This window comes from Malania oleifera, chromosome 7 (assembly GCF_029873635.1).
Source record: "Malania oleifera isolate guangnan ecotype guangnan chromosome 7, ASM2987363v1, whole genome shotgun sequence".
Taxonomy (NCBI): domain Eukaryota; kingdom Viridiplantae; phylum Streptophyta; class Magnoliopsida; order Santalales; family Ximeniaceae; genus Malania; species Malania oleifera.
In genome coordinates this window covers 24,921,322-24,947,232 of record NC_080423.1, presented here as the reverse complement: position 1 = coordinate 24,947,232, position 25,911 = coordinate 24,921,322, and the positions used below count along the sequence as shown (strand labels likewise).

At 34.4% G+C, this 25,911-nt stretch overlaps 1 protein-coding gene across 2 annotated transcripts in view; it reads right to left on the bottom strand.

The window, feature by feature from the left end:
- LOC131160419 (glutathione S-transferase DHAR3, chloroplastic) overlaps positions 1-23,973 on the bottom strand; it is a 61,351-nt gene extending 37,378 nt beyond the window's left edge. The window contains exons 1-3 of one of the 2 annotated variants that reach the window (XM_058116088.1): positions 23,531-23,973; positions 22,145-22,235; positions 21,901-22,044 (exon numbers count right to left, since the gene is read on the bottom strand). In XM_058116088.1, coding sequence (XP_057972071.1) covers positions 21,901-22,044; positions 22,145-22,235; positions 23,531-23,870 — 575 coding nt within the window. In that variant the 5' untranslated portion in view covers positions 23,871-23,973. The remainder of the gene's footprint in view (positions 1-21,900; positions 22,045-22,144; positions 22,236-23,530) is intronic. The other variant, XM_058116087.1, reaches the window with a different exon arrangement.
- Between the last annotated feature and the right edge of the window lie 1,938 nt (positions 23,974-25,911).

Here is a 25,911-nt window from a genome sequence, read left to right as displayed (position 1 = left end):
GAAAATGAACTGATGGTTAAAATCCAACTGCTATGGGAGGTGCGTAATCTCCTCCTTGACCATATCCTAAATAATGTCCATAAGTTGGGGCTGGGGCTGGCTCTGGGTAGTGTGTAGAAGAAGACTCACTATGAGATGATGGATATGCTAGATGAGATCCATATGATTGTGGTGATGAATCATATAAACCAAAGTCACCAAAACTACGAACCACGCCATATGAATCTTCGGTAGAATCACGATCTCGTTGTTTGTGACTTCTTCTACTTTGTGCACTATGACTCTCACTAGGGTCACCACTAGTAGCAATCCTCCTAGGTTGTGAATATTGGTACCCTGAGGAATACCCAACTCATAATTTTCGGGTATATCAAATAGTCCATAACGACTATGAAAATATGTTTCCTCTACAAATGATGTCTCTGTTGTCAACAGAATAGCAAATAGCAAAAGATTTCTTTCCTAAATTCAGCCAACAATTATTTCCTTATTTCTCCATTCATTATTTTGTACAGTACGCATATATTTAGTTTACATGTATAGGGCTTGACATATTATAGTTTACATGTATAGGGCTAAAATCATGCTAGAACTTATTTACTTTCGATGTATAGCATTCTTGTAAAGTCTATATATAATACACAGAACTCAAGGCCAAACCATTCGGCCATTCACACAATACTTTGACATGGTATCGGAGCCTGCCGACGGCTAATTTTTTTCCCCTCAATTTTTTTTTTTTTTTTGTCTTCTCAGTTTCAGAGGTTTCTCTAGTTTCTGTGGATGTTGTGGGTCTATTCTCTTCTGGAATTTTTGGTTATCTATTTTTTTGGTATTTCTGTGGCTGAGTGGCTGCAGAATGGCTGTCAGAACAGCTTTCTGTTGCTGTTTCAGTGCTTCTCTGTCCTTGTGATTCTTGGCACAGCAGGTTTCTTGGTTTGCAATTTATTTTTAGTGCAGGCAGGTCAATCGGAACAGCTTTCTGTTGCTGTTTCTGGTGCTTCTCTGTCCTTTTGATTCTCAGCACAGCAGGTTTTTTGGTTCAAGATTTATTTTTTAGTGCAGGAAGGTTGACCTTCGTTCTTTCTGCTGCTGTTTCTGGTGCTTCTCTGTCCTTGTGATTCTCAGCACAGCAGGTTTCTTGGTTCAAGATTTATTTTTAGTGCAGGCAGGTTGATCTTGGTTTTCTTTGTACCTGCATTGATTTATTTTTGGGCTTCTCGATTTTCTGGTAGTATTTTTCTTTTGGCAGAGGTTTTTTTTTTTTTTGGCTTCTCAATTATTTCCTTTATTTTAGCATGGACTCCACACCTGTGTGTGCCAAATTTACAAGCAACAATTATTCTCATGGTTCGAAATCGCGGTCGCAGGTAACATTGCGTAACGGTTGCAGGTGTCGCGGGACACGGGAGACACGGGTGTTACGTAATGGGAAGCGGGCATAACGAACATGAATTTTTTTCATGCATGCACAATTATGCCAAAATCGAAAAATAATCATGAAATCCATTAATACATGATTTTTAATGAATTTTAAAGGCCTTCATTCAACCTACAAATGTTTTTTTATAGGCATTATGATTTTTATATTAATTTTAGTGCGCTATTTACAAAAAAAAAAAAAAACATATTTTCTTATAATTTACATCATTTTAATGAGTAAAATGATGTAGATATGTAATTAAAATGAAGAATCAATTAATTAAAGACATGAAGTTACTAAAAATGAGTCAATAGACTCAATACTCAATATACACAATACACAATTACACATACATGAATTTGCAAAGTGATTGGTATCAATTATCAATAAATAGTTTAAAATACATGAATACAATATTACAAATTTATAACATAACACATGTCACCATCAAAAGGAATGACGTGGAGGGTCTTCATAATTTGCATCTGTATCTCGAGATTGGGATTGGAAATTATCTCCCCATCGTTGTGGAAATGCCTAGCTGAATAAACCCAAGTTTGCATCATTTCATTGTTGCTCCTCAAAATGTACTGGTGGTGAAAATCCAATTGATATAGGAGGTGCATAATCTCCTCTTTGACCATATCCTGAATAATGTCCATAAGTTGGGGCTAGGGCTGGCTCTGGGTAGTGTGTAAAAAAGGACTCACTATGAGATGATGGATATGCTGAATAAGATCCATATGATTGTGATGATGAATCATCTAAACCAAATTCTCCATAACTATAAACCACACCATATGAATCTTTAGTAGGATCACGATCTCGTTGTGGACCACTACTTCTCCTGGGTTGTGAAGATTGGTAACCTGGAGGAATACCTAAGTCATAATTTTTGGGTATATCAAGTCATCCATAACGACTTTGAGGACATGTTTCCCCTACAAATGATGTTCATGAATCACACCCATAACCATATTCTACACTGCCAACACCATCACCCCAGCCCCAGTCCCAGCACCACTAGGTCCACTACCACCATCATCATCACTTGGTGGGCTCAAACCAAGATTATCATCACTTTGTGTACCTTTAGGACTTGAACTTGAATCATGCACATTTATTGGTGGCTGATCATCTCCTTGTGCAGTACTACCGACCTCTTCATCTAACCAATTTGAGTTGTCCTAATCGTCGAGTAATGGTGCCTCTCTTTCCTGTAACCATGTACTCAAAGGATCATCTTCTTCGAAAATATAGTCCAAATTAATAGGGTTAAAGCTATCTTCAATGTCCTATTGGCTTTTTCTCATTGTATGTCTCAACTTTAATCTCATGTTGTAATGCACGAAAACAAGATTTTTTAATCTCATGTACTTTAGTTAATTTCTTGTTTTCTGATAGATGAGGCTAACGGTGCTCCAATTACGCTCACAATTCGAAGCTGGCGTGATTTGACTACGAACTCTTATTGCTATTTTTTGTAGCTCAGGAGCACACATGCCATAATGAATCCACCATTCGACTGCATAAATAATGGAAGAAAAACACATGTCAATATAGTGTATGTTTGAAAATCAAAATTTGGACATAAAAATGACTAATGAAATAGATTTGTTCATCCATTATTTAGTCACATTTACCAAGATTTGTTTGTTTCACTACCCTTTGAGCTAGTGGAGTTCCAAATGTCTCCTGCCTATCCTGATATAGCAACAACTAAAAAAACAAAGATTGTGAAATATAATTAATTAATTAATTAAGTATATAATATAGAAAGTATGACAAAATAATAAAATAATTCATTATTCAACAGAACCGATACTTACTTGATTAATAGCCTGAATTTGAGTTTCTATATCGGGTACCAGCTTGGTTATATCTTTTTTAACTTCATCCACAACTTCTCTAGCAACCTCAGCAGAGGGTGGGGCACCATACAAAAATTGCGGGTTCAAAAAGTATCCTAAAATTAAATTTACAAATATATTAATCAATATTCAATAATACCGTATTAGTGTTGTAACTTTTAATACAACTACACATGATTTAAAAGTCGAAATAATAAGAAATTGTATTTTATTTACACTTACCAACTGCATGTAAGACTTGATGCAATTGAAAACTCTACCGATGATCAATAATTTTCCAATAATCTTTGTAGAATCGCCAGTCTTTCTGAATTGCCAACTTTGCCCTATCAATTGCCTCATATATGAAACCAATAGTTGGTTTTTCATCACCATCAACCAATTTAAGAACTTTCACTATTGGTTCCTGTACTTTAATTATATCAGAGGCCTTCTACCAAAACTCTTTCCCTAAGATAATCTTCTTCACATCATATGCTGGGGCAGATTTTGCCATCTCAAACCTTGAGTTTTTCCAAGCATCAAATGTGAACATTTCCCTTACTGCTTGTTTATGCCTAACAATGGACTCCAAGGCAATAAAATTGGTGGCAAATCGAGTTATGGCAGGACGAAACAATTCTCTATTATTTGTATATTTTTTCATGAAGTTCACTGTCCACGTGCGGTTGTAAATAAAAGATGTTATTATTTTAGCATTTCCTAAGACCTTCTTCACATTACTTTTCTTACCAATGTTTTCAAGAATAAGGTTTGTGCAATGAGTTGCACATGTTGTTCAGTAGAGATTGGGTCTCCTTTACATTAATAATTTCCCTCCCACCTTCATTGCAGCTTCATTATTAGTTACTACTTGGACAATATTTTCCTCACCAATTTCATCAACCACCTCGTCCATTAATTTGAAATGAAATTATAGATTTAACATCTACTACTACTTAATTAAAAATATGCAAGTCATCAAGTGACTCAAGTCAATTAAAATTAAAAAATTACTTTAAATAATATTAAGCTATTCGGCTCGGCATATAAGAGGCATCAACTGACTTGTGGAAAATAGTGCCTCTATTGGAGTAAACTAAAACGTTTATTATGTGTTTTCTTGTTGGCCCTAACCAACCATCACACATAATGGTTACACCTCTCTCTTTCAAAATGCTAGCAAAAGAAGATATATAAGTTTTCATTTCCTAATACTTTTACTCTAAATATATTTCATAGACCTCATAGGATGATGAGCCCTTAACCCCCTTTCAAACGTCTGCAGCAACATCAAGCATCGACTGCAAAAAAGAAGAGTCGGCTACATTCGCTGGAATTCGATTATAAATTAGGAATTTGCCCACTACTTTCCTAGTCACCCCCTTTCTAATGAACGTAGCTGACTCTCCATTTATGCAGTCGATGCTTGATGTTGCTGTAGAGGTTGGAAAAAGGGTGAAGGGTCTATCATCTTATGAGGTCTCTAAAATATATTTAGAGCAAGAGTGTTAGGAAATGAAAACTTAAATATCTTCTTTTGCTGACATTTGGAATGAGAGAAGTGTAACCATTATGTGAGAAGGTTGGTCAAGGCCCACAAGAAAACACATAATAAACTTTTTAGTTTACTCCAATAGAGGCACTGTTTTCCACAAGTTAGTCGATGCATCTGATATACCGAACCAAACAGCTGAATATTATTTCAGGTATTTTTCTAATTTTAATTGACTTGAGCCACTTGATGACTTGCATATTTTTAATTAAGAAGTTGTTGTTGTTAAATCTATAATTTCATTTCAAATTAATGGACGAGGTGATTGAAAAAATTGGAGAGGAAAATGTTGTCCAAGTAGTAACTGATAATGAAGTTGCAATGAAGGCAGGAGAGAAATTATTAATGCAAAAGAGATCCAATCTCTACTGGACAATATGTGCAACTCATTGCATAGACCTCATTCTTGAAGACATTGGTAAGAAAAGTAATGTGAAAAAGGTCTTAGGAAATGCTAAAATAATAACATTTTTTTATTTACAACCGCACGTGGACAATGATTTTCATGAAAAAATTCACAAATAATAGAGAATTGCTTCATCCTGCCATAACTCGATTTGCCACCAAATTTATTGCCTTGGAGACCATTGTTAGGCATAAACAAGCATTAAGGGAAATGTTCACATTTGATGCTTGGAAAAACTCAAGTTTTGGGATGGCAAAATCTGGCCTAGCATGTGAAGCGAAGAAGATTATCTTAGGGAAAGAATTTTGGCAGAAGGCCTCTGATATAATTAAAGTATAGGAACCCATAGTGAAAGTTCTTAAATTGGTTGATTTTGATGAAAAACCAACTATGGGTTTCATATATGAGGCAATTGATAGGGCAAAGTTGGCAATTCAAAAAGATTGCCGATTCTACAAAGATTATTGCAAAATTATTGATCATCAGTGGAGTTTTCAATTGCATCAAAGACTTACATGTAGCTGGTAAGTGTAAATAAAATATAATTTCTTATTATTTCAACTGTTAAATCATATATAGTTACATTAAAAGTTACAACACTAATACACTATTATTGATTAATATATTTATAAATTTAATTTTAGGATATTTTTTGAACCCCCAATTTCTGTATGGTGCCCCACCCTCTTCTGAAACTGTTAGAGAAGTTAAGGATGGCGTTAAAAAAGTGATAACCAAGCTAGTGCTTGATATAGACACCCAAATTTAGGCTATTAAACAAGTAAGTATTGGTTCTATTTAATAATGAAATATTTTAGCATTTTGTCATATTTTCTATAATATATATATATATATCTAATTAATTAATTATACTTCACAATTTTCGCTTTTTTAGTTGTTGCTATATCGGGATAGGTAGGAGACATTTGGAACTCCATTATCTCAAAAGGACAGTGAAACAAACAAATCCTAGTAAATGTGGCTAAATAATGGATGAATGGATCTATTTTGTCATTTTTATGTTCAAAGTTGACTTTTCAAATACTATATTGACATGTGTTTTTCTTCAATTATGTATGCAGTCGAATGGTGGATTCATTATGGTATGTAAGCTCCTGAACTACAAAAAATAGCAATCTGAGTTCTTAGCCAGACCACGTCAACTTTGAATTGTGAGCGTAATTGGAGCAACTATAGCTTCATCCATACGAAAACAAGAAATAGACTAAAGTACATGAGATTACAAAAACTTGTTTTCGTGCATTACAACATGAGGTTAAAGTTGAGACATACAATGAGAAGAAGCCAACAGGACATTGAAGATAGTTTTAGCCCTATTAATTTGGACTATACTTTCGAAGAAGTTGATCCTTCGAGTCCATGGTTACAGGAGAGAGAGGCACCCTTACTCGACAATCAGGACAACTCAAATTAGTTAGATGAAGAGGTCAGTGGTACAGCACAAGGAGATGATCAACCACTAATAAATGTGCATGATTCAAGTTCAAGTCCTGAACGTACACAAAGTGATGATAATCTTGGTTTGAGCCCACCAAGTCATGATGATGGTGGTAGTGGACCTAGTGGTGCTGGGGTTGGGGCTAGGGGTGATGGTGGTGGCGGTGCAGAATATGGTTATGGGTATGATACAAGGACATCAATTGTAGGGGAAACATATCCACATAGTCATTATGGCCTACTTGATATACCCGAAAATTATGACTTGGGTATTCCTCCAAGGTACCAATCTTTACAATCCAAGAGAAGGAGTGCTACTAGTGGCGACCCTAGTGGGAGTCATAGTGCACAAAGTAGAAGAAGTCACCAAAACCGAGATCGTGATTCTGCTGAAGATTCATATGGTGTGGTTCGTAGTTTTAGCGACTTTGGTTTAGATGATTCATCATCACAATCATATGGATCTAATCCAACTTATCCATCATCTCATAGTGAGTCTTCTTCTACACACTACCCAAAGCTAGCCCCAACTCCAACTGATGGACATTATTCAGGATATGGTCAAGCAGGAGATTATGCACCTCCTATATCAGTTGGACTTTCACCCCCAGTACATTTTCAGGAGCAACAACAAAATAACGTAAACTTGGGTTTATTCAGCTATGTATTTCCACAGGGGTGGGGAGATAATTCTCAATCCCAATCACAAGATACAAATGCAAATTATGAAGACCCTCCACGTTATTCTTTTTGGTGGTGCATGTGTTATGTTGTAAATTTGTAATAATGTATTCATGTATTCAACTATTTATTGATATTTGACACCAATCATTTTTCAAATTCATGTATGTGTATATTGAGTATTGAGTCTATTAACTCATTTTTAGTAACTTTATGTCTTTAATTAATTGATTCTTCATTTTAATTACATTTCTTCATCTTTTTACCCATTAAAGTAATGCAAATTATAAAAGAATATGGCTTTTTTTGTAAACAAAACACTAAAATTAATATAAAAATCATAATGCCTATCATAGTATTAAATAACAGCCGTTACGTAGCGTAACGGTCGTTACATAACGGAAAAATAGGCGTTACATTCAACATAAGAACCCCAAAATCAGCTTCAAATCTTTGAAGCCTTCGATTCCTCCATTCGAAGCCTTTGATTCCTCCAAAATTTGGAGGCTGCAAGTTGTAGATGCAGCAGGCACCAACTCTCTCGCAAGCTCGCACTCGCAGCATCCATGGGAGTCGGGAGTGGGTACTAGTAAGTGGTAACTGGTAGTGGGCAGTGGGTATGTGATTCTTCACTCTTCACTTCATAATTTTGTTTAACAATTTCAATTTATAATTTATATAAATTGTAAATTTTAGTTTGTTTTAAATTTCAGTTTATTTAATTAGTATAAAAATTGTAAATTTTATTTTATTTAATTAGCATATAAATTGTAAATTTTAGTTGTAAATTTAGTTTGTTTTATAATTTCAATTTATACTTTATATAAATTGTAAATTTCAGTTTATTTAATGAGTATATAAATTGTAAATTTCAGTTTGTTTTATAATTTCACTATTTCAGTTTATAAATATAATTAGTATACAAATTTAGTTTATTTATTATTTAATTAGAATATAAATTAATAATTGTAAATTAGTAATGATTGTATAAGTAGAATTTATTAATTAAAATAAAAAAATTAGTATAAAATTTATAAAGTTACTTAGACTCAGTTAGAAACTTAGAACCTAAAACTTAGAACTTAGAAACTTAGAGTACAGATTTAGTAAAAAATTACTAACTAATATTCTACATATTTATTTTTTTTAATACCTTCACAATTAATAATTTAATATTTGATCTACAATTTATAATAAATTCTAATTTGTACACAATTAGTCAAGTCTCAACTCTTAAGTGACTCAAGTTCAAGTATATTACCATTTAAATAATTAAATTGTAAGATTTACAATTCCATATTTATTTTGTTAAATTGTAAATTTTAATATAAATTATTGTATTATATATGTATAAATCAACTAAAATTTTTAATAATTAGTAACTTGAAGTTTAAATTCAATCCATTATTTATGTAATATTGTTATGTAATTAACTAATTAATTAGTTATGTACCATTTTATTCTTAATTTATTGTATAAGAATGAAAACTTTTTTTTGTTTACTTGTGTAGAAGTCATCTAATCAAGCATCAATATGCCACGTGATAGACAAGGAACTGGAGAGCTACCTAGTGAAGACATTGGTTGGCATTTTGCTACTCCAGTGGAAGGTAGTAGACATGTTGTCTTATGTAAATTATGTGGAAAGACAATTAAAGGAGGAATTACACAATTGAAACAACACTTGGCACATAAAAAAGGTCAAGTGTCTTCGTGTCCAAATGTAACCACGCAGATGAGAGAAGAAATAATGAAACATCTACAACAATATACAGGGAAGAAGAAAGACAAACAAAAAAGACAAGATGAAGTAGAAGCTCAAATCAGAGGATATTTTGAAAATTTAAGCGACGAAGAAGATTCAAATTAGGAAATAATGAGATTTTCTCGACAAGAAAGCATACGAGCACAACAAGAATGGGAAGAGAGACAAAGATTTAGGGCAAGAACCGGTGGAAGTGGTAATTATTATGAACAGGGTAGTGGCTCTAGTAGTGGCAGTGCCGGTGGTTTTGGTAGAGCTCGGTCACAAAGTGTTCGAAAAGCTGGAGGTAGTGGGCGACAATAGATTAATCTTAATGCCCCTGAAGCTAGATTAAGAGCGATTGATCCTACTCTAGAAAGAAGTAGGAGTGCCAAGCAACCAAAGATAAATACCAAAATTCTGAAAGGAAGGAGTAAATTAGGAAAGCAGTAAGCAAATTCCTAATTTATAATCGAATTCTAGCGAACGTAACTAACTCACCTTTTTTGCAGTCGATGCTTCATGTTGCTGCAGAGGTCGGAAAGAGGGTGAAGGGCCCATCACCCTACGAGGTCTCCAAAATATATTTAGAGCAAGAGTATCAGGAATTAAAAACTTATATATCTTCTTTTGCTGGCATTTGGAAGGAGAGAGGTGTAACCATTATGTGTGATGGTTAGTCAGGGCCCACAAGAAAACACATAATAAACTTTTTAGTTTACTCCAATAGAGGCACTGTTTCCCACAAGTTAGTTGATGCCTCTGATGTGCCGAGCCGAATAGCTGAATATTATTTCAGGTAATTTTCTAATTTTAATTTACTTGAGCCACTTGATGACTTGCATAATTTTAATTAAGTAGTAGTAGTAGTAATTGTTAAATCTAAATTTTCATTTCAGATTAATGGACAAGATGGTTGACAAAATTGGAGAGGAAAATGTTGTCCAAGTAGTAACTGATAATGAAGCTGCAATGAAGGCGAGAGGGAAATTATTAATGCAAAAGAGACTCAATCTCTACTGGACAACATGTGTAGCTCATTGCATAGACCTAATTCTTAAAGACATTGGTAAGAAAACTAATGTGAAGAAGGTCTTAGAAAATGCTAAAATAATAACTTCTTTTATTTACAACCACACGTGGACAGTGAATTTCATGAAAAAATTCACAAATAATAGAAAATTGTTTCGTCTTGCCATAACTTGATTTTCCACCAACTTTATTGCCTTGGAGACCACTGTTAGGCATAAACAAGCATTAAGGGAAATGTTCACATCTGATGCTTCGAAAAAAATCAAAGTTTGGAATGACAAAATCTGGCCCAGCATATGATGCAAAGAAGATTATCTTAGGGAAAGAGTTTTGGCAGAAGGCTTCCGATATAATTAAAGTACAGGAACCCATAGTAAAAGTTCTTAAATTGGTTGATGGTGATGAAAAACCAACTATGGGTTTCATATATGAGGCAATTGATAGGGCAAAGTTGGCATTTTAGAAAGACTGCCGATTCTACAAAGATTATTGGAAAATTATTGATCATCAGTGGAGTTTTCAATTGCATCAAGACTTACATGCAGCTGGTAAGTGTAAATAAAATACAATTTCTTATTATTTCCACTTTTAAATCATGTGTAGTTGCATTAAAAGTTACAACACTAATATATTATTATTGAATATGGATTAATATATTTGTAAATTTAATTTTAGGATACTTTTTAAGCCCCCAATTTCTGTATGGTGCCCCAACCTCTTCCGAAGTTGCTAAAGAAGTTATGGATGGAGTTAAAAAAGTGATAACCAAGCTGGTGCCCGATATAGACAGTCAAATTTGGGCTATTAATCAAGTAAGTATTGGTTCTGTTGAATAATGAATTATTTTAGTATTTTTTCATACTTTCTATAATATATATCTAATTAATTAATTAATTATACTTCACAATCTTCGCTTTTTTATTTATTGCTATATCAGGATAGGCAGGAGACATTTGGAACTCCACTAGCTCAAAGGGTAGTGAAACAAATAAATCCTGGTAAATGTGGCTAAATAATGGATGAATGAATCTATTTAATTAGTCATTTTTATGTCCAAATTTAGCTTTTCAAACATACACTATATAGATATGTGTTTTTCTTCAATTATTTATGCAGCCGAATGGTGGATTCATTATGGCATGTGTGCTCTTGAACTACAAAAAATAGCAATCAGAATTCTTAGTCAAACCACGTCAACTTCGAATTGTGAGCGTAATTGGAGCACTTTTAGCCTCATCCATAGGAAAAGACTAAAGTACATGAGATTACAAAAACTTGTTTTTGTGCATTACAACATAAGGTTAAAGTTGAGACATACAATGAGAAAAAGCCAACAGGACATTGAAGATAGCTCTAACCCTATTAATTTGGACTATATTTTCGAAAAAGATGATCTTTTGAGTCCATAGTTACAAGAAAGAGAGGCACCATTACGTGACGATCAGGACAACTCAAATTGGTTAGATGAAGAGGTCAATGGTACTGCACAAGGAGATGATCAGCCACCAATAAATGTGCATGATTCAAGTTCAAGTCCTAAAGGTACACAAAATGATGATAATCTTGGTTTGAGCCCACCAAGTGATGATGGCGGTGGTAGCGAACCTAGTGGTGCCGGGACTGGGGCTGGCGGTGATGGTGGTGGCGGTGCAGAATATGGTTATGGGTGTGATATAGGAACATCATTTGTAGGGGAAACATATCCTCAAAGTCGTTATGGACTACTTGATATACCCAAAAATTATGACTTGGGTATTCCTCCAGGTTACCAATCTTCACAGGAGAAGGAGTAGCCAACAACGAGATCGTGATTCTACTAAAGATTCATATGGTGTGGTACGTAGTTTTGGCGACTTTGGTTTAAATGATTCATCATCACAATCATATGGATCTCATCTAGCATATCCATCATCTCATAGTGAGTCCTCTTCTACACACTACCCAAAGCCAGCCCCAACTTATGGACGTTATTCAGGATATGGTCAAAGAGAAGATTATGCACCTCCTATATCAATTGGATTTTCACCACCAGTACATTTTGTAGAGCAACAATGAAATGACGCAAACTTGGGTTTATTCAGCTATGTATTTCCACAAGGATGGGGAGATAATTTCCAATCCCAATCTTGAGATATAGATGCAAATTATGAAGACGATTCACGTCATTCTTTTTGGCAGTGACATGTGTTATGTTATAAATTTGTAATATTGTACTCATGTATTTTAAACTATTTATTGATAATTGATACCAATCACTTTTCGAATTCATGTATGTGTAATTGTGTATTGTGTATATTGAGTATTGAGTTTATTGACTCATTTTTAGTAACTTTATGTCTTTAATTAATTGATTCTTCATTTTAATTACATTTCTACATCTATTTACTCATTAAAGTAATGAAAATTAAAATATATATATATGGTTTTTTTTTGTAAACAGCACACTAAAATTAATATAAAAATCATAATGCCTATTAAAAAACATTTGTAGGTTGAATGAAGACCTTTAAAATTCATTAAAAATCATGTATTAATGGATTTCATGCTTATTTGTCGATTTTGGCATGGTTGTGCATGCGTGAAAAAAATTCACGACCTTTACGCCCACTTCCTGTTATGTAACACCCACGACACCTGCGACCGTTACGCAACGTTACCCGCGACCGCGATTTTGAACCATGCCTTGGCTGGAAGCTCACCTATGCTGTAGCACTTCCATCGTTCCGCAAAAATCTTCCAACAGTTCTTCAATGGAACCTGGTTGCTGTTTTTGAGATCCCTCCAATGTATTAGCATGTTCTATAAGTTGGACGACCTCTATAGCTAGATGGTTGACAATTGACTTATGCCTTTAATGCATCATATTGCTCTATATTAGTGCACCAACATAGTTCTCCCAACAATGCTTCAACAATCTTGCAATCCAGGCATGAGGCAACTGAATCATAAAGCAATTAACTAAAGCTTTTATACCAACTGTCACGGTTTGAACTCTTCACACCATGTGAAGGGCCATATGGAAGTAGTTGTAGCAAACAAGCTTAACTAGTCAGCAAAAAATAAATCACAAATTCACCACAAAAACATGTTGACAACCATCAAATAGAAATGATGCAAAATCAGTGAGGCAAGCATGTAAATAAACACAAGAGTCGAGTGGTAAAATTAAGGCAATAAAATTCTTTTATTCGACCCCATAGGCAATGCAGAACTAGTAAGCAAGCATGTAAATAAACACAAGAGTCAAATGGTAAAATTAAGGGAATACAATTCTTTTATTAGACCCCATAGGCAATGTATATTTAGTAAGGGAGGGTGGTAGGCTAGAAATGTTGTCAATAGGTAGTGTTTTACAAGATTAATGAACATTCACATCCCCTAAAGAGCTTTTTGAGCTAATCCCACTTTAACACTAGGAAACAATAAGATGACCTAAAAGTCATACTCACCATTTTCGTGAGGCGTAACTCTACCCAATCAATTAAACCTAAAATTGTATGTCCGTATTTATATGATGGTTACTCACCCAATGTGCACAAGACAGGTAGTCATAGGCAAGCATAAGGTCTTGAGCAAGCTTGACTTGTGGGAAGTAAAAACTGTATAAAAAATAATAATTTAGAAAAAATGTGTTCATGCAAAAGTATGTGTTACTCCATCCAGCACAATATGACAGGAATAGACATTCAACTAGTGAAATTTGGGAGAAGTCCTTCCTTGTCTATTTTGTGTTATGGATTCATTAAAATAAAGGAATAAATAAATAAATAAATTTTATGCTCATTTGCTTTATGATGACAATACATTTTCTTTGGTAAGCTAAAATTCTTTATACTATGTTTGTTATATTCCTAGGAATATACATTTTGTTAATGAAACGTAACCTTAGACTTCGTAACAAAGACAAACCCAAAGGATAAAATAACTCATCATCTAATTACTAAAGTGACTCTATTGTACTTCTTGTGCTTGGGATGAGACCTTCTAATAGGCTTGAACCTATCAAACCAAGTTGTGATCATCCATCCTACATCAAGTAGTTATTACCCTATCCACATGACCAAGAAGAAAAAGATAACGGTTGATAACACATATTCTAGTTAGATGATGGGCAGTGAGGTGGCACAAAGGAATCATCTGCTCGAGAGAACCCTTTAATGCTGAACTCAATAAAAGCTTCAAAACAAAGAAAAAGGAAATGCAAAGGCTAGATAGCTTACATTTTTGTGGATTGGAATGTCAAAAGTTGTTTCAATGTCTTACAAAGGAAGTGGGCAATTCCCCAACATCATGGGAGACGAGATCTACATTAAGGGGGTGGGAGCGCCAAAGAAAAAAAATCTAGATTGTTTAGGACACAATTTGCTCACCTTGATTGGGCAATGTGCGCTTTCTTCATTGGCTGGCTAGGAATAGGATACCCCACATCGATTGCCCCCACTCCTTTGTTCAGCCCAAAGGCCGAAAAGGGAGAGTTGAGAAGTTTTGAGGTCTCTAAGCATTCTAAAGTTTTGGGATATCGAGGCCAAGAATCATATGAGTTGGGATAAGTCCTCTCTCAGAACCCCCTTTCTCATGTCAGATATAGAACTTTTTGAGATGTTTCTTGCATGCTTTCACAACTATATTAGTGAAATGAGGCCAAGTGTATTTGCATCAACAGGCGGGAAATTTAAAGTAACTAAATTCTGCATGTGCATGTGGCAAGCTTCTTACATTTTTTACAAAGCATCCTGCCACCTTTGCATGTGATGGAACATGTGAAAGGACAATTGAATGCATGGCCAACACGGATGAGGTGCACTAAATAGTCTCTCTCCAAACCACTGATTTTGATTTTATTTCTTCTACCTCGAACGATTATTTCAAGAATTTATTCAGTTTTAGTTACAGTTACAAAAACGGTTACGACCGTTCATGTGATTGTTTTGTGACCTTTTTTTATTATTAAATCTTGATATACATTGTTGGCCCACAACCAAACTGCTAAAGCATTTAGGTAAAGTAATAATCTAACATGGTATTAGAGCTGGTTACCAAGAGGTCGTGGGTTCTAGTCTTGTTGCCTGCCTTTATTTTGTGGTATTTAAAAAATTATTGTAATCCCTATAATGGGTGATATTATCGTGTCTTTATCTCTCCATGTGCTGTCAGACTGCACGTGTGGGGAAGTGTTAAAGCTTGATATACATTGTTGACCCACAACCTAACAACTTAAGCTTTTAGGTAAAGTAGTAATATAATAGTTATTAAACGTTTTGTGATCATTGTTGTTGAATGTTTTGTAACCATTGTCGTTGATCGTTTTGTGACGATTGCTGACAATTTTGTGACCATTTTATAATAATTATTTGTATAATATATCTCGAGGCTAGATATGTTTTGGGAACATGATTTCTACGATTTTCTTCTTTTTTAGAAATTCTTTTTTCTTTGAAAGTTCTTCTATTGTTCAATTGAACGTGGTTTCTTGATTATCATTGATGGTACACTTCTCACTACTAGACATATAAAAATTGAGACATAGTTTGGATTTGTTTGTGTTAATTGAATTAGGTGTGTTGTGTTGTTGAGTTCAACATTTATAAGATAAAAATATCATAAATTTATACACCTAACTTGCATCATTACCTTAAGTTATATGGAACCAGAGAATATTTTGTTTTGACAAATTGGAGTATATATAAATGGCATTTAGAGGCAAAATGTAAAGAATGAACATTAAAACAGTATAGTCTTGTACAATTTGTCACATTTCCACTGAATTTTAGAAAATTATTCATTTTCAAAGTCACTAGCAAAACAGTCTAGTTTTGTTGTGACTTGAGATTGAATTGATTTTCAAGTCCTAGCAATTGAATTTGTTGACTACATTGTTGTTATTTTGATTGATGAACCATATCTTGTGTTATAGTTTTTATTTGATACTAAGGTTAGATGATCTAGTATTCATTTCTTGATAATTCAAACTCAAAGCTTAGGACGAGAATATATTGTTATTATTTGTTTATCTGCTTAACAGCAGTGAGGTAAATGTGAGAAAGAGAACTAAGGTTCAGTTGGATCAATAACTGTTTTTTTTTATGGGGACTTCAAATTCAATATTTATTAATTCTTGGATCATAAAATTCATGGGATTTGAAAACTCAATGTATATAACTTTCTTGGGTTATTAAAATCCTTTGTTTAGGACTTCTGTACATTTTTTCAAATGCAATGTTGTAGACCACCTTTTGAGCATATGAAAAGGTTACTATGACAAAATCTACTAGTGCACATTATTTTATAGGGAAACATGCTTCCATGCCTTTTGATTCATGCAAATCTACAATTAAAGAAGAATAGAGGTGAAAACATATCACAATCTGAATATACTAAGATAATTGTAAGCTAGTTTTTTTAAAGAATTATACTCATCCTAACATAGCATATGCAATTTGTAGATTGTGTAGATATAACCAAAATCTTAACTAGGACCACTGAATGCATTGAAAAGTTTATTAAATATTTGAGAGGTACCATGGATTATGGTACATCATGTGAAGTGGATTTTCCGTTGTATTATAGGGTTATAAAGATGGTAACTAGATCTCTGATTCAGATAAGACAAAATCAACTGGTAGTTATGTCTTTATCCTAAAAGGGGGTGTTGTGTCTTGGAAATAAGATGAGACAGACTGTTATAGCTTGGTCCACCATAGAGTCTGAGTTTATTGCCTCAGAGATGGCAATAATTGAAGCTGAGTGGCTAAGAAATTTCTTAGCAGATATCCCTTTTATGGATGAAACTAGTTCCATCAGTGTTTATGAATTGTGATTGCCAAGTTGTAACAGCTCGTGCAAAAAAATAAGGTATATAATAGGAAAACGAACATATATACCCAAGAGATGATGTTGTAAAGCAGCTACCGAGGTAGGGAGTAATAAGCTTAGATTATGTAACATACTAGTTAACCCACTAGGTAGAAAGCTAGTGTATGACTCATCGAGGGAAATGGGGATTATACATATTTCGGTGATGGTAACCCAACCTATGTAATTGGAGATCCTATGAAGTACATTCATATGAGTAATAAAAAGTCATTGGTTGATCCAGTATACACTATCATTGAATTTATAATACCCATTCCTATGGTGAGGATAGTGTAAGACCGCTATGTGTGAGGTTGAGCACTAGCTCTTAGTGAATTTCATAGCCCTTGTGGGTGGTGTGCTTAATTACAATGCACACTTGATTTTTTCACCATCAAGTGTGGAGTAGGACCAGTGATCTTAGGCAAAATTGCTAGAGCACTCATGAAATCCAAGTGAAGCACATGGCCTATTCACGCCAATCCATGTTGAACAGTTAATCTTAAGATTGTAATGTAGATGGTAAGTTTGTTTGACATTAGGATTTATGGTTTATAAGAGGCTTAATGTCTCACCATAATTTCGTGGGTCGCAACTTTATCTTCCTAGGTCTGGTTCATAACCCAAAAGGCACCAAATATGACATATTACATTCTAATTGGTTAACCCAAATATTCTTTAGTCTTTAAAATAGAGGGGGTTGTTGGAATTTTATGAAAAAGTATTTCATAAGTTTTTATTTCTTCTCTCCTCTAATGGTTATTTTAAGAATTTATTTAGTTTTGTTAACTGTTATAAAAGCAATTATGACAATTTATGTGATCGCTTCTTGACCCTTATTATTAAACTTTTTGTGACCGTTGTTGTTAACCATTTTGTGACTGCAATTGACCGTGACTATTTGATAATAATTATTTGCATGTGTGTGTGTGTGTGTGTGTATATATATACATATATCTCAAGGCTAGATATGCATTGGGAACATGATTGCTATGCTTTTCTTCTTCTTTCTAAGAAATTATTTTCTCTTTGAAAGTTCTTATGTTGTTCAACTGATGATGGTTTCTTTTCCTATGATCATTTTTATTTGTCGAGATTAACCAAGTTGTCTTGTTCCTATTTCCAATGGGCGAGTGCACATCAATCAAAAGGGTTGTTGTATCCTGGGAGTAGACACCAATGAGCCTTCTGCACCACATTGGAGGGACGAAATAATTCCTGAGGGAAGTGCTACGCACACCTCAACCAATAAGTGTCCTCAATTTTATTTTTAGCATCCTGCTTTCATATTCGTAATTTCCAACGCCATCAACAAGACTGCATTTTATGCTAATTAAAAAAAAAACAATTGGTTTCATGGAACAGTTTTGAACATTTAATAAATGGTGCACAAGCACAAGACTGTTAGGAAGTTTCAGAAGTGCTTGTGCGCTGGCTGAACAGTCCAAGGGTCAACCTAACTCAAAGTTGGTTTTGTAAAGAAGGATTTTACAAAACAGCTGACAACAAACTCATAAGCCTGAATAAATGAAATCAAAAACTCTTTGTGACAGCCACAATAAATGAAAAAAATGGTTGGCAATTTATTGGAATAAACTCAGTTTTCCAAGGAATAATTTACTGAACACATATGATAGGCTCAAAAAGTGTAAAAGGAAGGCTGGTGAGGTTTATATAAATGGAGTAAGAAGAGATTAAAATCCCATGCTTCAACTGAAGATGTACACTTTGACAAGTCAAAACAGAAAATCACACCTCACATTATAGCAACAAATACTTGGCATTGAGTTTGAGTCGAGTTTCAAGCTCAACATTTTCAAAGTCAAGTCAAGTTTCAGTATCTTACTGTGTCGATTGAGCTCAACTCGAATACACTCAAGGTAATCAAGGACCTCAAATATGTTTTGTGTGCAATGTGCTTCTGGCTGATGTCGGCAATTATTCCGTTTGAGTACTTTAAATCACTCAATGAGTTTGAATTCTTTCCCTAATTTATTTATTGGGTTGTAAAGCATTTGGTGATTCCTTTCTAGTATTCTAGATGGTTAATTCATAGAATTACGCTTTTTATTTTAACATCATAAACAAATTGGATAGTTGTGCTAGTTTGGTCAGATCTACAAGAGAATGTCAAAAGTCATTGATAAGAGGTAACAAGATAATAATGTGACGAGACATTCTCTTTATGGTAATATCTGAATGCAGGGAAATACATTTCAAAGAATAACCTAAAAAGGATACAAGGCTAGTTCAACAAGCCAAACAGGCATGTATGGTAGAATAGCCAAGAACAAATGAGCTCTGTTTTAGACAGAGAAGCTCTGCTCATAGACAGAAGAGCTATGCTCATATCAACAAGGTGAACTATGCTCATATTAACAGGTGAGCTCTACTTTATTAACAGATGAGCCCTGCTTATATTCAATAGATGGAGTTCTAATTGGAAAAAGAAAAACAATGTGAAAAGCTTGCTCAGCTTAGCAGGAAAAAGAAAAAGGAACAGGAAGAAGACATGCTCAAATCAATTATAGCAGGAGCTGACCTGCTCAGCCACAACAAAGAAGAGAAAGGAAAAAAATAAAAAAAAAATAAGAAGAAGAAAGGAAGAGTATGCCTAATGAAGACTTGACCAGTCTAGGCTCCAGCTGCTCAGTGACTCAGACACCACTTACAGCAATTGATCTCCCTGACAGTAAAAGCCTGCTTAATTTTTTTCTGGCGCCTCTAAGAGCTCTCCACATGACCATTGTTTCCCAGCTAAGGGGTTCACCTCCCATTCAATGAAATTAGAAAAGTACAATATCATGTTCTCCTAAGTCAAGAGCATTTGGGCAGTACTGAAGTTATCATGACCATCCTCCCTAAAAGTCATGAGCTACTTCAGATTCCTATATTTCCTGAAGATCTTACAGGAAGAAACAATGAACAACCCTGAGAAAAATCAATATCTGGCATCTGGTAATTAATGGTCAGGTAATTATTGGTAATTATCTGGTAGTTAGACAACTTAATTTGGTAAGTGACTGTTCCGCATTTTGAAGAATGAAGAAACTCCTAAGCCTTAAAAAAATTTTCAAGGTTTAGGAGTCAAGGGCAACCAAGCAATTGATGGAGATAAAATAGTAACTAGAAAAATAGAGGCCAAGAGACACCTTCACATTAAAGGGTATATGTAACCTAAAATCTAATTAAAGAGGAGAATTAAAGTGGATAACTCCCAACTAAAAGAGAGAAATGATGAAACATAACCTTTTACAGACATGTAACTCAATAAGAGTTAATGGCCCCTAGCATTGAATGTTAAGAAGGGTACCTCACCTATAAAAGGGGCCGTGGGGGAAGGTAAAAGAGTAGACACTCTCTACACTGTAGCCTATTTTTTCTACTTCTTTGATCCCTAACTTAAGCATCGGAGAGATATCCTAGAGTACTCCCTAAGTCCTCCAAGCTTTCTCTACTCTCTTTCAGAAAATCAAGGTAGAGAATTGGTCCAGAAAATTCTAGCAGAAACAAGAAGAACTAAATAAAAAAGTAAAGGTGGGGGGGTGGGGGGGGGGGGGGGGGGGGGGGGGGGGTGGTGGGGAATCCATAAGAATGAATATGAATCAAGATGAAAACGGCATATATAACCATTTAAAAGAGAAACTAGCATCAGAACAAATAAATTTTAGTAAACACTGTACTCCACAAGAAAAATATTGCAAACCAAATTGCAGGAATCTTGCATACCATGTGATGCTCTTGCTCTACAATGGCAATCCCATTTCTAAGTTTCCTACTCAGTACTTGAAGGACTCGCAATTCTCTCATAACAAGGACATTGTAGCAAAGAATCACGCCTAGAAAGGATTTCAACAGAATATAAAAAAATAAGTTGATTGCTCCAATTTCAGATTGTCTAACCTTGGTGTTCATAGTGTTATAATTATGAGAAGAATTGCACGTACTCTGGTTAGAACCTACCTCACGGCTGCTATATGCCTAGTTGCCTACCCTTGATTGATCTAGGATTCAAACATAAACTGCAGTCGGACTCAGGAGCATGGGCTTTCTAATCAAAATCATGAGTGCATTTTGGCCAATGCTATTCTCTGGGGTTACATTCTAGTATTTGCAGAAGCCACAGCAGTGTATCTCAGCATACAAGTATACAATTGGTGATTCAAAACAGGTATTAAACAGCTCAGGGTTGAAGAAAATTCTCAAATTACGATTGAAACTATTTATTACTAGACTTACAATTTCCTGGGCCAATTAGTATTATAATACAAGATACCAAAAGTTCTCAGTAATGAGTTTTGAACAGCCAATTTTTCTCACATGTGCCAAAAAGAGCAGTAGGGCAACAGATCACTTGCCAAAGAGAAAAGATAATACTAATAGCATAGCATTAGTTGGGACAGTAGAGTTCCCCATAGAGTAACATAGGCCCCAGATTATTAGTGAAATGTGAGAATAAATACAAATATATATATATATATATATATATGTGTGTGTGTGTGTGTGTGTCTGTGTGTCTGTGTGTCTGTGTGTAACGTGATACATTTATACAAATAAAATGTGACCTTGTTGTGTTTAAATTTAATTAGTATGTTATTTTCAAAAAAAAAAAAAATCAAATTATCTACTTACTCAATAAGATAGAGGGAGCAATCTCTAATTGTAATAGTTATAAGTCTAATTCTACTTGTAAATAAATAAGGCAAAAACAAAGAGAAAAAAAAAAAAACAATAAGGCAAAAACTATCATGCCTAAAAAGAATAATTTTAGTGAATCAAAAAAACTAAGAGAAATAAATATTCAGCAAAAACTGCCATGCCGAAAACGAATAATTTTAGTGATAAGCAAATCTAAACAAAACTAATGCACATAATGTATATAATATAGATAAGACATACACTGAAGCCTTCTCAGGCGGTGTTCCCAAAGGCGGATTAGGGTATTTTTCTTCTAGTGACTGTGTGATAACATCTGAATCCGCAACCCACTTCTCTTCAAATTTTATTACAGGAACTTTACCATCTGCACTGATTTTTAAAAACCTAAATCCAAAAATATAAAAGAATGGTATAATAAATAAATTAGTAGCAGCAGTTACTAATGGAAAAAACACATTCAATCTAACGAACTCAAAATAATTACCAATCTGGCTTGTTAACCAAATCTACCAACTTCATGTCATATGGAATATGCTTTTCCTCCAAAGTGAGCAAAACCCTTTGACAGAAGGGGCCTGAAAAAGAGAACTCAGAACAATCAACAAATAATTTATATACACCGAGAAATTAAAATTCAACCATGACATTTATCCTAATGAAACTTGTACTTCATAGGATATCATGTTGTCCAAAACAATTAACAGTCGTAAGAGCTTCCTTCCCACCCTCGGTCACACGACTAAAAACCATTAATAAGTTTCTTCCCACAAAGTCCAACCTCTTGCTTTAGAATTTACATTTACAAAATTAATTTATTTGTAAACATTAGTTTATTTTGTGACAGCAGATAAAAGCCAGATTATTCATAGGACGAATAATTCAACCTTCTAACAAAAATAACAATGGCAAGTGTAGTAAAAAATATATATATGAGGAACAACCATGTCTATGGAAAACAATGACATCCTGGCAAACTGCGAATCTGTACGAACATTCCAAGGCACATTTTTATTTCTCAAGCACTAAGTCAAGAAATCCAAAATTTTAATTCAATATGACGTTTTATAGTAAGAAAGTGGAGCATTGTTCCATTATTTTTAGTCATTAATCTACTTCACCAAAGCTAAGAGAAAAAAATCAGCATCCAAATATGCAACTGCTATCATGCATTTTTTACCAATATATTATTCATACAAGCATACCCCCTTAACGTAATGCATTTTAGAGCATGTTTTATATTGCAACCCTGTTCCTGTTCCTGTTCCATGAACGAAACCCTTGCTTTACAGTGTTCAACAGCTTTCCTTAAGGCAGTGTCACTTGACTAACAAAATTAATAAATAGCCTCATTACCAGTCGCTTAAAAGTCTCGCCCTGACCCTGCTGCATCCAAAACCTTCATGATAGCTAATATTGTAGATTTTCATAGCGTCTGTAAGCACATCTATGTGTGTGTGAACTGATGATGATATGAACAATTTACTGTTGGGCACTGCCACGGACACTTCAGCTACCCATTGTTGACCCTCTTTGGTTTCAAAATATAGCAACGCTATGTGACTCAAAATAATCATTCGCAATAAAAATGCATCAAGCATGTGCCCAACACATTTTCATATGTTAAAATTTCGAAATTGGGATACTTTGGTTCGGTAATCAAAGCGCATTTATCACATTTAAGAGCCAAAACTAACGCAAACAATTCCAAAGATGCTAGCAGAAACAATTCTGAGCACAAAATTCCTAATTCTAAACAGTGAACTAGCTAAAGAAAAACATCACACAAAAAATTGTGAAAATTAGAACAAAACAAGCATAGATGAAAGCGGAATCGAATTTCTAAAAAGAAGCGAAGCGGATGCACGCTTACAGTCGCCGAGCTTGCTGGGGGTGGTGGTGGACGCTTTGACGCAGACCTCGAGAGGGCTCGCCGCCGAAGACAATGCAACAGTGAAGCTCCTTCTGCAGCTCCTATGTGGTCTCAGACGGTTCGAGTTGTGCCTGAAAACGGCGCAGTTTTGGGGCAGCAGGAGGTTGCAATTAAGGCGTCTGATTGTGGAGGACAGAGCGGAAGTCGCAGGTGACAATTTGGCCGTCGACATTGTCACAGGAAATACCCGGAAGTGTTTACGTTGGTGTTCCTGTTTCTTCGTTTTTGTTTTCGTATTTGTGTTGAGTCGAAGGTTTAAGTGATGAGGTTTTGGTTGCATCGGGGAAAGGTGGAAATTGGGAAAAGGCCGTTGTAGATTTCCACCTCCTGATCATTTTGGTCCGTTCCCGAACTTACGAAAGTTTGGGAAATCGTCTTATGTTAGTCAAGCCTCACAAATATTTGAATTTTAATTTAAGTCAGCTAAGGGACGAAGTTACCAATCGACCGACACATGTTTAATGTTTTAATTAAATAAATTTAAAATACCTTTGTGTGCTAAACGGTCATTTTTTCGAAAAATCTATATATACGATTTCATTAGCACAATTAGTAAGGATATTAGCCCAAAACTTATCCCAAATAATTTGTGCTTTATTTTTATTCTCTTTTTCATTTTTCTTTGAAAAATCATTCTTGAAAGAGAGATTTGATTTTTTTTTATGCTTTTCATTAGCAACTTTATTGATCTTGAGGATTATTTAAAGAATCATTTATTTAGGCATTTATTATATCATTCAAAGCATTTACTTTTACTTAAACTTTTGTTTTTTGAAAATCATTTTTGAGAGTAAGATTTAAGGTTTCTCTCATATTATTTTCTTGATAATTATTTTTGGGAAAACCTATTATAGCTTGTGAATCTTTACACATTTATTGTAAGATTCAAAAGCTCATATTCTTCATTGTAAAAACCCGTTTGAACAAAAACCCTAACTTTCTTGAACAACATTTTTGAAAATTATTTTTGAAGAAAACAGTTGGAATTTCAAGATCTTTGAAGACTTTTTTTGTGCACTTAACTTTTTATCAAAGATCATAAAAATCTCTTTGGACAAAAATTATTTGAAAGCAAAACCCTAGGTTCTCCTACATTTTTATTAAAAAATATTTTTAGAAAAATTTATTTGGGTTTAAATCTTTGAAGCACTCATCATATACATTATATTCAAAGATCGGAAAAATCAGTTTGAGAAAAATACTCTTACTCTACTGAACTTATTTCATATCATCTGAGAGTGTATTTTAGAGTTTCAATTTGTACACATTTACTTATTGTAGAAGCATTTTGTTTGTATACAAAATTTTCATATCTTTGTATTCTAAGCGTGACTTGAAGAGGAAGTACATCATCCTATAAGGTGTACCAACTTGGTTCTAACCTGGTTAGGTGAGCGGAGGAGACTCCGCTTCATAAGAAGAATTGGTTTGGCTTTGCCCGTAAGTAAGCTGAGGAGACTTCGTCTTGTAAGGAGAATCAATTTGACTTAGCCAGGGTAATTGAGCTAGGTAGGCACCGACCTGTAAGGTGTCAAGGTTTGGCTTCGCTTGTAAGTGAGCCGAGGAGACTCCATCTCATAAGGAGTATTATAAACGGTGTCGCTTCGTCTAGTTAAGTGAGCACATAGTGGAATCATTGGGTGGTTGACCCAAGGCGGGAACGTAGGTAGGATTGGCCAAACATCGATTACAATAACTGTGTCATTTTCTCTTTCCCTAGGCTATTTATTTTCTGCACATGCATATTTGATTATTTATTGTATTAATTGTTTTACATACGTGCTTTAATTATTTGGGGATTTAAGTTTGCATAGAAAGACCCTAAGTTGTGACATATTGATTGCGGTTTTGAAATTAGGGAAAGGGCAACCTAGATTTTTCTCAACATATCAACCACATATTACGACAATTTAAAACACAATAAATGAATAGACAAACTCAAATATACAGTGAAAAAAGTTTCACACAAATCCAAATATAAAACTCGAGTTTGAAGCTATCACTCAAGTTTAAAGGAAAAAAAAATCAAATTTTGAATTTTAATAATTATTGTATGTCTTGATGATATGTTTGAAACATTCAATATCTTTGGATATTTAAACCCAACACACGACTTCGCACCCTACCATAGTCTTTTTCTAGGTCAATAACATGGGCAAATATATGGCTTCAATGGTTGATCATTTGGTACTACCACTGCTAAAAATAAATTCCAAGGAAGCATCTTTAAAAATGAAGAAGGTGAACATATGAAAATCTTTATTAATGTCAATTCTTGATGGGTCTCATTTTTAAAATTGAAAACTTGGAGACAATTTGCT